General features: G+C 53.2%; 1 protein-coding gene across 1 annotated transcript in view; it reads right to left on the bottom strand.

Annotated features, from left to right (window-relative positions):
- Positions 1-14859, bottom strand: part of SMAD6 (SMAD family member 6) — a 77164-nt gene extending 62305 nt beyond the window's left edge. Inside the window, exons 1-3 of the mRNA XM_024567278.4 lie at positions 12147-14859; positions 4377-4433; positions 599-676 (exon numbers count right to left, since the gene is read on the bottom strand). Coding sequence (XP_024423046.3) covers positions 599-676; positions 4377-4433; positions 12147-12954 — 943 coding nt within the window. The 5' untranslated portion in view covers positions 12955-14859. The remainder of the gene's footprint in view (positions 1-598; positions 677-4376; positions 4434-12146) is intronic.
- Positions 14860-15154: the final 295 nt, after the last annotated feature.

Raw genomic sequence — 15154 nt, 5'->3', positions numbered from 1 at the left:
CAACTCAATTGCCAGGGGTGGGAGCTCCAAACCAGCATTCTCTCTGCAAGCTAGCCCGGCATCCACTACGCAAGGAAAGTCAGGGAAACAAACCACTGGCTTCTAGCAAACTCCCTGATCACCAGACCCTCCTGAAAACTTGTTGCACCCACTCCATTTCCCCCTCTTCTGACCCTCCGTGTACATCCTTCCTCAGAGTGGGGACAAAAGGAGAAACCCATGAAGAGAAATGTATACTAACACATCCATTTGCTGCCTCTCGGCAGCTGGGGGAAGAAGATCCCTTGCTAAAATGAGAGATGAAGAGTTGTGCTGGGCTTCCTCATTTCCACGAGACAAGGTAGAGACAACTCGTTAAAACACGGATTGACAGGCACTTTAAGTTGTTATCTTCAGGTCTCACTCATACAGACTGTTCTGTTCTCAAACCCTGGAACACCAGAGATGAAGACATAAGCAGTCTTCACATCCAAAAGGTGGGAGGAAAAGGGAAAGAAAAGTGGGAATATCAAAAAAGCCTCCATCAAGCACCACTCCCACCTGTCCCCATCTGTAAAGTTCAACACAACAGCAACATGCAGAGACAAAAAATGCCAACCTGAGAATTCACCCGGAGCAGTGATGAGGGAGTTGGTGGCCTCCGTTTCAGTGTAAGACAATGTGGAATCAGACAGATCTGTGGGAGGAAAGGGAAAGAGAACTTAGCCAGCTGCGGGGCACGCCTCCCTCTTCTGCTTTCTCATGCATCTGCGTGCACGTGTGTGCATGCAAGAGCTTGCAAAGGGCAGTGGGTCCCTCCCAACTTTCTGATGCCACTCTGTAACCCTGTCCCATGATCATACGAGACCAGGCCAGCCGGCCCTGGAACTCTTCTGGAAAATGCTGACTGCTGCAACCCTGGCACCTGAAAAAGTTTCAATCGTTTTGACCACAGAAATAACCCAAGTTCAGGGGACTGAGCAAGTAGCAACTTGGAGCCTCCTTGGTTAAGGTTAAATTAAGCCCCTAAACAATTCATAGCTGGCTGCTGTACTTAATTACAACCATTAAAATTCTTGAAGTTGTTCCTTCTTGCTTCCTTCCTTCCTTCCTTCCTTCCTCTCACTGGAGCTGAGGAAACTCTGTTTTAACAAGTTACCAGCCATCCTCACTCTGTCCCGCTACACCCCTCTAATTAAGGGCTCAAGCATTTGCTGGAAGATTAACTTTTTTTTTCTCTCTCCCCTCCTCCACTCCTTAACATCCAAACCTGCTCACAGAGCAATTTTCAATGCCTGGACTGTTTTTTTAAGACAGTCTTTTTAAGTAGTTTTAAGTACTTCATATGGCGTGCATTATTTGTTTTCCCCTGTCTGCAGTGCTGTTAGACGGGGAAAGGAAAATCTTTTGCACGTTTTTTTCTTGAACACTGAGTTGCTAGTTTGACAAGCCAATGCCTTCTGGGGCAGGCAGACTTGGAAAATTTTTCCTGGGCCTGTGCCTCCTGCTACCAGCAACGGGGTGTTGTCCCTGTTAAGGGACAGGCCTGTCCAGGAGTCGGGAGGCATGTTCTGTGAGGCCTGCAGCACCTTCATCATCATCATCTCACCCAGCGCAACCCAGGTCTGGCTCAGCTGGTACCACCTGGCTCAGGAGAGGCACCCCAAGCTGGGGATTCCTAGGGCAAAAACCGTTAGCCGTTAGCCTAGGCCCTCACTGGCCAGGATTCCACTCGACCCTGCAGGATTATTTTTTTCCTTTTACCACATGGCTTGGAGAGCGGGAAGATGAGACATTAACCAGTTTGGCCTCTTTTCTCTTTTCGTTTCCCACTTGCCAGATGCTGACTGGGTGTTCTGGGTTTTATTTTGTTTTTTGCTCTCATGTGATCACAGAGGCTTAGAAGTGAACTGACTTTTTGTTTATGAAAAAGCAACAATGCAAGGAAAAGAAAATAATACCAAAAAAAAAATAACTCGGACTATTTATCAGGGCACGAAAAAGTTATCTGCTGGTAAAATGTGTTGGGAGGAAAATAAGGACAGATGGAAACTCTCTTTTAAAAAAATCTCAATGCCTCAGGGGGACCTTCTTAAGATTGTTGCTTTTAATGCCGGAATGTTCCCAAAGTGTTCAGCGCCCCAAGTTTTGCTGCCACTTCTTGTTTGAAGTAGCACCATCACAGGCTGAACCTACTTCTTGGTGAACCACTGTGGAGCCAACACAGATAGCTTTGTGAGGTTTCCAGGAGTGGGAACGGCAGGCAGCCCCCAGCTTTCGCAGCTATTGTAGTAAGTCCCTACAACGAATTCTCCAAACCCTCACGTCTGGTGCTCCTAGGGAGGCCCTCGAAGTCTGAAGTATCTTCTGGCCGTTGTAGAAAAAGAACACTCCGCACCTTGATCATGCAGCTCCAGCCCCAATGAGGGACCCCAGCTGGAAGCTGGAGCCCCAGATTCGAGTCCCTAGCCAGCAAAACCAGAGGTCATCGCCTTTTTCTGCAAAGGGCCTGATAGGAAGCATTTTCAGCCTTGCAGGCCATACAATCTCTGCTGCAACTACTCAGCTTTGCTGCTACAGTGTGGAAGCGGCCACAGACAATACAGAAACTGTGAGTGTGGCTACGTTCCAGCAGACTTTATTACGAACACTGGAATTTGAGTTTCATATAATTTTCACATGTCATGAAGTAGTATTCTTCTTTCGACTGTTTTTTAAAAACCATCTAAGCAAGTAAAAACCATTCCTAGCTCCCAAATGATACAAAAACAGATGGTAGGCTGTTGTTTGCAGACCCTTGAGCTATGTGGCCACCAGCAAGTGTCACTTCCTCTCTCTAGGCCTCAGTTGTCCCATTCGTAAAATAACCAGGACACCTGTTGACTTCCAAATGGTCAGTCTGCAGGGCTAAGTGGTGTCCGGATTTTTGCTGCTTTATCACAGGCTGACCCACAATTCCTTAGGGCAATGATCCTTGACTTTCAAACTGAGGTGCTACTTTGCTAAGAACATTTGAGGGTTATTTTCCCCCCTCTAATGGAACTAGGGATTGTCTAAGTGACTAGTGCAATTATGTTGACTTAGGAAATGCTGAGACAAGCCTGTGAGGGAAGGTTGGGGACCCAGAGGGCTGAATAGGGGGCTGCTCTGGGTTCTACCTCGGCCCTGCTGTTCATCAGCTGGGCAGCCTGCCCTATCCTTCAAGTCTGACTCCCCCTCTATGAAATGACGGGGTCCAACCAGATGATCTCTCCAGTTCCCCAGAGAACTAAATAAAGACCCTCCATCCATGGGATGACCATATGTCCGGAAAAGTAATGAGGAAGTTGCCATCGTTAAGCCACTGACTCACATGCCGTCCTGGGACAGCCCCTGTCCTCCTAGACGGAGGAGGTCAAACTCCCGGAGGGACCTGGTGGGCACTTCTGACTCCACAGGAGGGCCTGGAAGGGAAACTGGCCTGGATGCCTGAGAGTTGACAACACTTAGGAGGGACCTCCCAGATGATGCTGACACACGGTACTGGGAAGAGAACTTTCCCAAAACAAAACCAAACCCACTTTTTGTGGTTACTTGATGGAACGTGTTAGCATCACTGCCACGCCATCTAACTTTTAAAGCTTAAGTCCCACGGGAACTGCATGGGTCACAGAGCCACTCTCTCTCCTGGTGCTGTCAAAGCCAAACTACCTCGCCCCACCGCCAGGCTTCTCCACTGGGGGAAATGAGACAGCCGGGAAAACAAGCCTTCTCTGCGTCCACCACCATACACATTGACTGCAGAGTAGGAGCCGCTCACCTAGCCCCAGGGTTTACAGAAAACACATTCCGCCTCTGAATGGGACCCGTCTGACACGGCATAACCACCTCGACTCAGCACCATGCCAGGGGCTTTACGTAGCAATACTCAAGCTTTCTTAATGTTCCAATTACTGCTATTCCTGCCCAGGTAAATTTCTTATCTTAAAAAGGGAAAAAACCTACAGCTCCTCTCAATAGTGATTTCTTGCTCAATGTATCTGTCATAATAACAATTAGTACACATGAAAGGAGAACAATCTAAGACTGGGGGAGAGAGAGAAAGGAGAAGAGACGAATACCAACCCACCTCTCCAATGAGATGCTTAAGTTGAAACCCATTCATCTCCCACAGGCCCATGTTTAAAGGTCACAGAGAGGTTAATGATGAGCTGAGGAATTCCAAGATGTAAATAGCCCTCTGGAGAGGCTGAGTCTGCTCTGGCCCAACTGAGGGTATGTTTGTAAAACTTTACCCCATTTCAAAGGCAACCAGACCAGCTTTCTCTCCCCCCTCCAGCCCTTCAGCAGTGAGGCTGAAAGGGAGCCCAGACAGGATGGACACACCTCCCCAAGGGTCGGAAGGAGGACACACTTACCCAGTGGCTTGTACTCTTCACGAGGAGACAGCCGAGAGTAGGGGGGTGGCGGTGATTCTGGAAGACAGGAGACAGCACGTCACTGCCAGGGTGGGAGAGTTCACACCTGGGGGTTCTTCTACATGCTTTCGAATATTGATTTCCTCCAATAATAAACGCAGCTCGCAGGAAACCCTCCTGTTCTCCCATCACCTCTGATGCCCAAATCCACTGGAACATCACTGCCCAACAGCAACGCCACAGGCGTGGGGTCCAGACCTAGGGTCAGTCCCTGCTCTGCCACCTTTGGCTGTGCGACCTCGGGCAAGTTACTTCAATTCTCGGAGCTGTTTCCTCAGCTCTAAAATGGTGACAATAATCATATAGACCCCTCGGATTTTCCAGGAGGGTGAAAGAAGATAAATGTATACAAAATGCCTAGTAGACTTCTTTGTACTGTGGAAAAATACCTCCACAAACAGTAACTTTTATTATTGTAACAAGAGAAACGTAGGTGCAGGGCAAAGTCAAAGTCAGGGTTGCTTGATGGAATAACGGATGCTCGGGCCCTGGCTGAGTGGCTCAGTGGATTGAGCGCCCACCTGCGAACCCAAGGGTTGCGGATTTGATTCCCAATCAGAGCACATGCCTGGGCTGCGGGGTCCCTGCTGTGGGTGTGCAAGAGGTAACCGATGATATATCTCCCTCAAATTGATGTTTCTCTCCCTCTCTTTCTCCTGCCTGTCCCCTCTCTCTAAAAATAAATAAGTAAAATCTTAAAAACAAACAAACAAACAAACAGAATAACAGATGCTCAGGTAAATCTGATTTTTGGAAATACTCATGCATGGCATAAGCTTTTGGTAGAAGTATGTCCCTCGCAATGTTTGGGACATAATTATACTAGAAAGGTATGTGCTGTTCACCTGAAATTCCAACTTACTGGGCATTCTGTATTTGTCTTTGCTAAAGCTGGCAAGTCTCATCAGAACCAAGTGTGAGTGCAGAGGCTCCGACACAGAAGCTCGTTTCCAAACAAGCTGCATTAGAACTAGCATTCTCTGGGGAGAGCCTCCGTGCCCCCACTCTGCAGAGCGAAAGGGTGGGACATGAGCTCCCTACTGCCTTCCAGCTCAGACCCTCTGTGACTCCTTATTGTCTACAGTATTTTTCTTTTGGTTTCCTTTCATTTGCCTAAAATACTCCTCCTTAAAAACATATACTTTGTCTTCAGAAGAATTCCTTAGCCTCTTGCTTTAGGGGAAGTAACAATTTGCTAAACTAAGTAACAATTTGCATGAATGAAATGACCCTTCATTTTCCTTAAATGAAACTAAACACCATCAAATCGCAAAATAAAACAAACCCTCAGTGGTAGTGAAGTGGTAATAACTGTTATTAGGCAGGTATCAGTAATGACACAAGGGGTAATAAGTGTTTTTCGCAATTATAATAAGGCGCAATTAGCTGTAGGAGCATTTGTTTTGCTCCGCACACCCTATGTAGCTTCAGCTCTTCCAGCCAGAAATTATTTTAACAAAGTGAAGGCGCTGTGGTCTAGAAACAGGGAATCTTTTGTGGACAGAATTTAGGGAGGAGGAAAAGTTAATAATGGAGTAGCTACTGGGAGAGAAGCAAACATTTGCAGAAAGCCTATGCTGTGTCTCTCTCCATGCCAGGCATTTTCAATTTTATTTATTGTATTTTACCCTATTGGACCTCAGGTAGAGTGTGGTTAATTATGCTCACTGGGCACTTGTTCTTATTTCATCCTTCCTCAAAGACAAGATGATCAACATAGTTCCAACCTTGCGGATGAGAAAACTGACTTGCCCAGCTGACTCACCCAGTCAATCAGGAGAGAACTAGGATGTGAGCCCAGGCCTGACTCTGCTCTACCCCCCAATGAGACAGGTAATCAAAGGCACCCCCTTTCCACCTCTTCATCCCAGCTGAGTCACCTCATCTGCACAGAGAGTGCTCAGTAAGCCTCTGTGGACAAAGACAACAGTGATGAGGATAATGGTAAAGTTGGGGGCAGCAATGGACAAAGGGGTAGATAAAGAGGACCTAAGGGGCCAAAGGGGTGATCCAAGGGAGACCTTAAACGGGACTCAAGTAGGGGAGCTATTGGCCTTCAGTAAGAGTCACCTCATCTACGGGTACTCAGTACTTGGAGGGGCTAGAGAATCAAAACACAGGTAGAGCTAAAGTTCCACAGGGAAGGAGAATTGAGGCCGGTGCTCCCACCGTACAGAGAAGACTGAGGTGTGGGCAGTGAGAGGGACTCCTCCAGGGCCAGACAAGGAGCTGGTTGTAGAGCCAGAACCAGAAGCCAAGTCTACTGACCCCCAGCTTCATGCCCTTCCACTGCCCCACTAACTTATCAGAAGGACCGCAATTACTGCGTTAGGGTTCCTCTGGCAAAAATCTGATTGGCTGAGGCCCAGGCCACACAAGGAGGGAGGCTCTGAACATCTGCCCCTCCCCCCAGATCTGTCCCCAAAAATGAAACTTAACAGCAATTGGCAGCAGTTGGAGTCAAGCCACTGTCATCAACACCGGCATGTCTTCCAGGGACCACCTGGGCCTTGAATTGTAACGCCCATCACCCATGGCCAGCCCTGAGCTAGCAGGGCTCTAATGACATGAACAAGACAGAGCACAAATGTACAAACTTGAAATGTCAGACACACCAGCGAGCAAGGGACTGCAAAGCTCTCCGGAGAGACCCCCCATTTGCTCCAGCAAAACAGTGTGCACAGAACAAGTTTAACAACTGTGGGCACTGGGAGCTAATCACTAACTTCCATACGAGGCAAGTAAAACAGTAAAAAGGCCTGTAGACTTCATCCCCATTGGGGGGATTTAGAATGTCAGAGGTTTGCCTAACCCAACTTCTTGGAGTTCACCCAACTCAATTTCTTCTTTTAACTGATCGGGCAACTGAGATCCAGCGAGGTAAAGGACCATCCCAAGGCCACACAGAAAGGTAGGAAGGAGAAGTTACTTTATTTCAAATAAACAAAGGAGGAGGCTAGTTGGGGACCAATATCAAGTTACTGTATTGAGTTATTGTTCACATACTCTTCTAGATTTATTCTTCTGAGATATATAAGTCAGTGGTTTTCAGTATATTCAGAGTTGTGAGACCAACATCTAATTACAGAACATTTTCATCACCTCAAAATAAACCCTGTCCCCATTAGCAGTCAGCCCCTAATCCCCCAAACCCCAAACCCTAGGCAATCACAAATCTACTTTCTCTCTATGGATCTGCCTACTCCGGACGCTTCACACAAATGGATCCATACACTACATGGCCTTCTGGCTTATATATTGTGCCTGGCTTCTTTCGCTTAGCGTAATGTTCTCAAGGCTCACCTATGTGGTAACATGAATCAGAATGGCATACTTTGTCATGGCTGAATGATATTCCATTGTATGGATCTATCACATTGGGTTTATCCACTCATCAGCTAATGGACATTTGGGTTGTTTCCACTTTGGGGCTAGTAGGAACAATGCTGCTCTGAACAGTACTGGGTGACCTTAAACTGGTACCTCCACTCCACTCCCACACGTCCAGGGAGTGGATCCAGGAGGATGGAGCTCCAGGACATTAAATCAGGTAAGCAAGGTCGGCACTCAGGTGGGACACTGGTGTGACAGACAAAAGGTCAGATAAGAAGGTGTGAGCTGCCTCCGGGTCCTCTGTTCACTCCCTTCTTAGATGCTCTGGGTGCTTGCAAAAGTTGTGTTGATTTAAAAACAATGACTTTTAGAGTCCTGCAGGCCCCTATGAAAGAAATGTGCATGGGGGAGAAAATGGGAAAGAGGGAAAAGTAGAGAGGGAGAGAGGGCGAGAGGGAGAGGGATCAGAAGAAACTCCAGTCCTCTCAGACATCCAGCCTCAGGCATCCACTTTAGGAATCTCCTCCAGCTTCCTCCAGAAGTGAGAGAGCAGTCAGCCAGGGGCCCCGTCAACCAGAAAGCTAATGCTCAGCTCAGCTCCGCCCAGACTGCCCCTAGTTAGCCCCCAGAGGGTACCTGGCCTTTTGGTATCTAATTCTAAAGCCAGAAGACTTCACAGCCTGTCTCAGTGGCTGGTAAAGTATCAGTTTGGGACACCACCTTCCACCCCATCCTTGCAGCCCAGCATCTTGCTTAGGAAAGGCTCCATTGGCTTCCCGGGGCCAACCAGTTTCCACCCTACCAAGGAGCGGCTGTGGGTGGGGAGGTAGCCTCCCAGTGCCTGGCCCCTCTGACCCCAGAAGCTTTAGGCTGAACCCCAACCCCCAGGGTGGGAAACACAAAAAAGGAGCTCCTGGCACTTTAAGGCCGGCTGAGCCTAATTGCCCAGATTCCCCAGGCAGCCAGATAAACAGCGCGGCCGGCTGGCGCCAGCAAGAGGCAAACTGCACATTATCACCCCTTCCTCACCTCCAAGGAGGAGCTCAGAGGAGCCTGGAGGAGCAGGGCAGGCAGGCCAGAGGGGCGGGGCGGGGGCTTGGAAGCCCAACTTGAAATTGATCTGATTTCAAAGGGATAATGCCAGGCCAAATAAAAGGAAAACTTTTTAGCCCGTTCTAATTCCTATAGTCCTGGCCTGGGAACCCTGTGTTTTCCTAGGCGGCCTCCTACAGTCGTTTAGAAGTTCTCTCTCTCACTCTGTCTCTCTTTCCCTGGCACAATTTGGATAACAGTAATTTACTGAATATAATTACAGAAGGAAAAAAAAAGCGGTGAAGCAAAGAGCAGACTTATTCCAAAGTTAATGGATACTTTCAGGAGAAAGGAGCTCTATAAACACAGGTTAGAACTGTGATTAAAGTATTTCTCCACATTTCCGTCCACATAGGCACCAAGCTCAGGGAACTGGCTTTTCCCGGGACTGAGAGAGACACACAAAAGGGAGGGAATGCTAGGGACCTGACTCCCACGGGGTGGGGGTGGGGGGGTGGCAGTGGAGACAGAGCTGGGCAGAGGGAGAAACGCACGTTCTGAGGTAAGAGTGGGGGAGAGGGCAGGGCTAGGGAGGTAGGCCTGTGTCACCTGAAATCTGCCCGTCAGACCGCAAGGACTCTGTCCGCCCTTACCACTTTACAGATGGGAAAAGAGGCTCAAAGAGGGAGCTGGCCCCACTGCCCTGAAGCATGATAGAGCAGGGTTTGCTCTGAGTGGCGAGGGTCTGCAATGCCCAGAAAGGGGCCTCCAGTCACTGGGGATCCCTATGCGGCTCAGGGGCACTGAGGTGACTGGTGCCAGGTGGCCGTCCCTCAGTTGGCCTGCTGGGTGTTCCAATATACTCTCTAGCTGCCTGCCTGCCTGCTGGTCTGCCCCAGCCCTCTCCCCTAGAGCCCTGGAAGGAGCAGTCTCCTTATCAGGACGCGCACGACTGAGCTCCAGCTATGCACCCGCCCAGCTCTGGGAGCCAGACTGGCGGCCAGCTGGTGGGGGTGGGGTGAGCAGAAAAGGGCTCCCCCGTTCTCAGTCCCAGTCTCCTCGGCCCATGCCATTAGGCAGCAGAATGAAGCAAGAGGGTCTACCTGACTCATACCAGAAACTCTTCCCAGGCGTCAGTCCTCCCCACAGCCCCCAGGATGGCTAGAAAGAGGGGCCCCTTAGGCTGGAGAAGAGGAAGGAGAATAGATACAGCCCCTGCAATAGTGCCTCCTTCTGAGAGCAGGAAGAGAGTCAAATGCCAATGCTTAGTCTAGAATTAGATGTGGAGAATGTTCCTAAAGCCACCCCCACTGACCAGTAGAGAGACCAAGAGGGTAGGTTACTCATCCAAGGTCAAGTTGTATTACTGGCCAAACAGAGCCTAGGACCAAGTCTGTGGGTAAGCACCATCCCACTGCAGTTTGTCCTCAACTTGTACCTGCCCAGGCCCACCAAACTCAAACCAACATCCAAGTTGACTTCTCATCCAAGGAGGAGGGACGACCCACCCATGCTTGGCAAGAGTGTGTCCTGTCTGTTGTCTCCAACGTTTTCACTCCCCTACTTCCCACCCACATACCTGAGCTTGCCTGGCTCTTTGACTCTCAGCTGGGTCTTTCCCCGTCCTCAACACTCATACCCCTTACCCACCCTCTAAGGCCTGCTCCAGGTTAGAGCTATGGAGCTCCTGGAGTTGACTCTGTTACATACCTAACCCCACAGCACTCTGATAGTTCACACCCCCTGACCTGGCCTGGCCCTTCTTCTGCCATCTCTCCCCCATGTCCCCTGGAAGATTATATTTCTTGAGGACAGAGATCCTACTCATATTTCCACTCTCCCTGCTACTGCATCCAGCATGGTACCTGGCACAGAGTAAGTGCTCAACAAATATATGCTGGCAGGCAGACGTGATGGAAGAAAAAATACCTGTCAGGGCTTTCTAAAATAGCAGAGTGGGCCCAACCAATGATCTCCCACTAAACACTAATGACCAGTGACAGGGCAACCACAGAGAGGTCCTGCTCTCCAGAGACAGAGAGGAGACCAGGTAGCGGAAGGGAGGAAGCCACTTCCAGGGGATGCTAGGCACAGAAAGCCTAGGCCACAGATCAGGGACTGCCAAAAGCTCCTGAATCAGGCTTGGAGTGACCAACCATGAGGGCAGCCAGATGAGTGCTGCCTTTCCCCATCAACCCCCATCAGCAAACCACCACAGGGGCACCTACTTTTTCCCTCCCTCTCCAGCCACTACCCCCATGCACACTCACAGGCCTACTTCCCCCTCACCCCCTTCACACTGGGAATCAGGAGATGTGATCTGACCCTCGATGAACCCTTAGTTTGGGTGCTGACTACTGTCTCTGGAGGGACCAGAAAGGAGAAACTCAGAGCCCTCCAACACCCAACAGCTTATGACTCTCTTGACTCACACACCCCTACAGAGGAACCTCCAATGCCACCTAAGATGCACACATCCCAAAGACACTACAGGTTAAAATGTGTGTTCCCGCAAGTTCCTGGCCCCATCTGTCCTCACCTCTGCTCCAGCACCCAGGGCATCCTCTGGTAGACTGGGCTGGGGGTGGGGTGTGAGCATGAAGTCCCAGGTACAGAACAAAGACAGGGCATAGTTCTCAGATGTAATAAAATACCTGGCTTCCTCACCTACTCATACTTGCCCCCGGGACCCTCAACTGGACACAAAAGCTGAACACAGAATTGAAAATGATGGTGGAAAACCCTGGCATTTGACACCCAAGGGATGCTGGGAGCAATCAGGTCAAAAGGGCGGTACCCACTTTGAGAGGGGTTGCCCTGCAAAAGCTTTGCTCCAAAGTATACAAAGGAACAAGTGGGGCAATTTACAAACACTTTGTCTCTAACCACGAATTGTCTACACCCGGTTTCACAACTTGTATCTGCACTTGGATATAGGAAACTACAGCGTAAGTATAGGCACATGCTGGCAAATGCTACAGGCCTGAGCACAGCTTGGGGGGAAATAGGGGATAGGGGGTCTCAATGTTTGGCTTCTCCTAGGCCTACCCTCCCCCTCTCTATGAAGTTGGAGCCTACATCCCGTCCCTGAAGCTGCAGAGAGAAACTCCACGGTGTACCCTTTTAAGTTTGCCGGTGCCTTGGTGAAGTTGCCATTTGATATGTGCGCCCAGATCCCCACTCCCCGGCAAGACCAGGGTGAGGCGCCTCCACTGGAGCTCCCTTGCTTCAGAGGTACCCGCGGGAGCACCACACCTCTGCCCGCCCGAGATAAAAAAAGGCCACGCAAGGAGACTGGAAGGAGGCCCCTAGCCCGTCCCCACCAGCCCGGCGCGGCGCGCTCACCTGGCCCGCAGAGCCGGCTGAAGTGGTACGGGTTGCAGCACACAGTGGGGCCGTCGGCGGCAGCGAAGCTGTGGCAGCCGCACAGGGGCTTCAGCTCCACGGCATGCTGCAGGTCAGGCCAGCGGAAGAGGCGGCCGAGCAGCAGCTGCGGCGGCGCGGGCTGGCCGCCCAGGCGGAGGTCGGCGCGCGGCACCAACACGCACCCTCCCGGCACGCCGCCGCGGGACTCCACCGCTTCCAGCAGCGTGTCCAGCGAGCGCTCCTTGAGCCGCTTCAGGAGCGAGTACGTGACCGTCTTGAGTTCCTGCTCCAGCAGCAGCAGCCGGGAACGGGCTTCGCGACTCCGCCCTCCGCCCGCCGGCTCCAAGGCCGCCCCGGCCAGGGGGTCCCCGGCGTCCCGGGGCGCGCCCGCAACGTCCCGCTCCGAGAAGAGACAGCAAGTCACCGTCTCGCAGTCACTTTCGGGCAGCCAGCCCGGGCCTCCCGGCTCCGCCACGTCCAGCGGGGAACCTCCAGCGCTGGCCACCGGCTCCGACATGGGCCTCGGGGGACCCCCTGCGCGTCGGCGCCTCACTGCGCCCTGGGCGCCTCTCTGTCCGGTCGCGTCCCGGGGCCGCCGCGGGGCTACCGGGCGGACTTCCGAGCGGCCGCAGCCTCCGCCTTCTCGTGCCCGCGGGGCTGGCTCAGCAGGGTTGCCCAAGCTCCCATCCTCGTCGCCGCCACCGCTGCCGCCGCCTTCCTCCCGGTCGGGGACCACACGACTTCGCCAAAGTCGCCGCACCAGACCCGAGCGTTTGGACCTGAACATACGATATCCTTTGGCGCCAGGGGTGGGGGGGGGAGGCGGTCTCCGGTTACCGGGGGTCCGTTCCCTCAGCGAGGCGCCGGCTGCGCGGGCCGCAGCCCCACATGAAGCTCCGCCGCCGGGCGCCGTGCAGACCGCGCACAGCCTGTCGTCGAAGGGGCGCCGCAGGGCTGCAACATGAGGGAGCTCGCGGAGGTGGGCCGGCGGGGAACACGCGCACGCCGAGCCGCAGTCTGAGCCCGGCCAGCGGCTACATGGACCCGGCGGCCGGGCTGCTCAGCAACTCCAGCCCCGGCGCTTGAGGGGAACCGCGGGCAGCGCGCCACCAGAAAGTCCCCGCATGGGCTAGCGAGCCTTCAAAAGTTGCGCGGCTGGTCCATGAGCACAAAGCGCTCGCGTCGAACTCCCCCCCAAATGTGTCTGGAAAGCCCTGCCTGTAAAACCCAAGCTCTTAACTACATGGGCTTTTCCTGCAGGATCCAAAAGGCAGGCTTGTTGATACCCTCAGCTTCCTTCTTATTCCCTGCAAAAAGAGGGGGGAAAATGAAGAAAAAGAAACCCCAAACAAAACCCAAATCCCTGGAATTGCATGCACGAAACGCCAACTCCGTCTCAGGTCCTAGGCGCTAGATGCACTTGGAGCGAGTTTCTCCCGAACGCTGGTGTCAACACATGAGTGGAAACTGTAAAAATCCCAAAGAGCTGCTTGGGAATCCTTAATTAAAAATGCAATCCACCGAGGCAGAGGTCGCAGCCCTCCCCACACTGCGCTCGGACGCCCCGGGCGCCGCGCTGCAGAGGTCGCCCCCCTCCCCCCTCCACAAAAAAGTGCCTCCCGGTGGCCCCGCGGTCCCGGCGAAGTCTGGCGAGGCAGCGCCGGGCAGCTCTTTCTCTCGGCTCGGCTCCCTCGCTCGCTCCCCCGCTCGGCGCTCTCTCTCTTTTTTGTTCTCCTCAAACGCACACTGAGGGCCCCCGGAGGAGCGCCGCGGAGTCATTGGCTGCCTCCCATCATATGCCAGTCTAGACACTTTGGCGGCTCCGCGGCGCTGATTGTTGCGCAAACAAGGTTTCAAGTTTCTTAACTCTTAAAGGAGAACACGTCCCATTGCAGGACCCGCGGCTATGAGGGGCCGGCTCCTGGGGCGGGCCGAGCCTTGGCCCCCGCCCCACGCTCGCCCAGGCACCCCCGCCCCAAGCCTGACTGCGCCCACACCCCGCTCTCGGGCTCGCGATGCGCCGCGAGCACGGATGCGAGAGAGCACACGCGCGCGCACACACACAACACACGGTTAGCAAAACCACGGGCGGTGGCGCGAGGGCTCCACGAACCTACCGAGACTAGGACGCAAACGGGGCGCTTTGCCTCTCTCCCTGGCTTGAGTACAAATTTACAAACACACATTGCACTTTAAACTTGATGCAAACCCCCATCCCAGGGAAGGCTAATAAAAATGGGTGTGCGTGTGAGCTTTCCTGGCTTGCGTCTCTTGGGAACAAGGAGGGGCTGGTTTGTTGGGGCAGCGGGATCTCCGTGATGGCCCGAGGTCTCCACATCCTCTGTGCAAAGTCAGGGGTCGCTCTACTGGGCCCAACGGGGGACCGTGGGACACTTCGCCCACAGGGACTCCACGTTTGCCCCAGGTGGGGAGTAGCTGAGGGTGGGGTAGAGGCGGGACTGTCTCCGGCTCTGGAGCTCTCGGTCGCCTCAGCCCAGCCTCGGAGCCAGGAGGGCCGCCGGCGGTCCTGGGCCCCCTCAAGGATGATGCTTCCTCCTCCCCCTTCTCCAATTCACTCTGCTCCACGGAGAGGGATGTGGGTAGAGCTCGTGCTTTCTCTTGAGACGTTTCGCCAGTGAAATGGGGACGGGATCCCGCAGGATCAAGGGACGAACTGGGGGGCGCGGCAGCAGAAGCGGGACGCCCGGCGCGGGAAGGGTTAAGGCCGCTCCAGGCCCTGGAGCCGGCGCGGCGGGGTACCTCCTCGGGCGCGCTCGCTCGTCCGTGGGTGGCAAAAGTTCAAGCTTGTAAAGTACGGATTGGTCCCGCGCGGAGGGAAAAAAGGCCTGGTCCCCCCTCCCCCCCCGGGCGCGGTGCCGATTGGCCCGGCCGCGGGCCGGGCACCGCCCTCTCTCCGTCGCGCGGTGGCACCGCCCCCGGCACGGCGCCCCGCCCCTTTCCGGGCAACAGGCGAAGCCCAGCCCCAC

The sequence above is a fragment of the Desmodus rotundus genome, chromosome 7 (assembly GCF_022682495.2).
Source record: "Desmodus rotundus isolate HL8 chromosome 7, HLdesRot8A.1, whole genome shotgun sequence".
Classification (NCBI taxonomy): Eukaryota; Metazoa; Chordata; class Mammalia; order Chiroptera; family Phyllostomidae; genus Desmodus; species Desmodus rotundus.
Note: the sequence above shows the minus strand (reverse complement) of the source record. Positions and strands in the feature narration are given on the sequence as shown.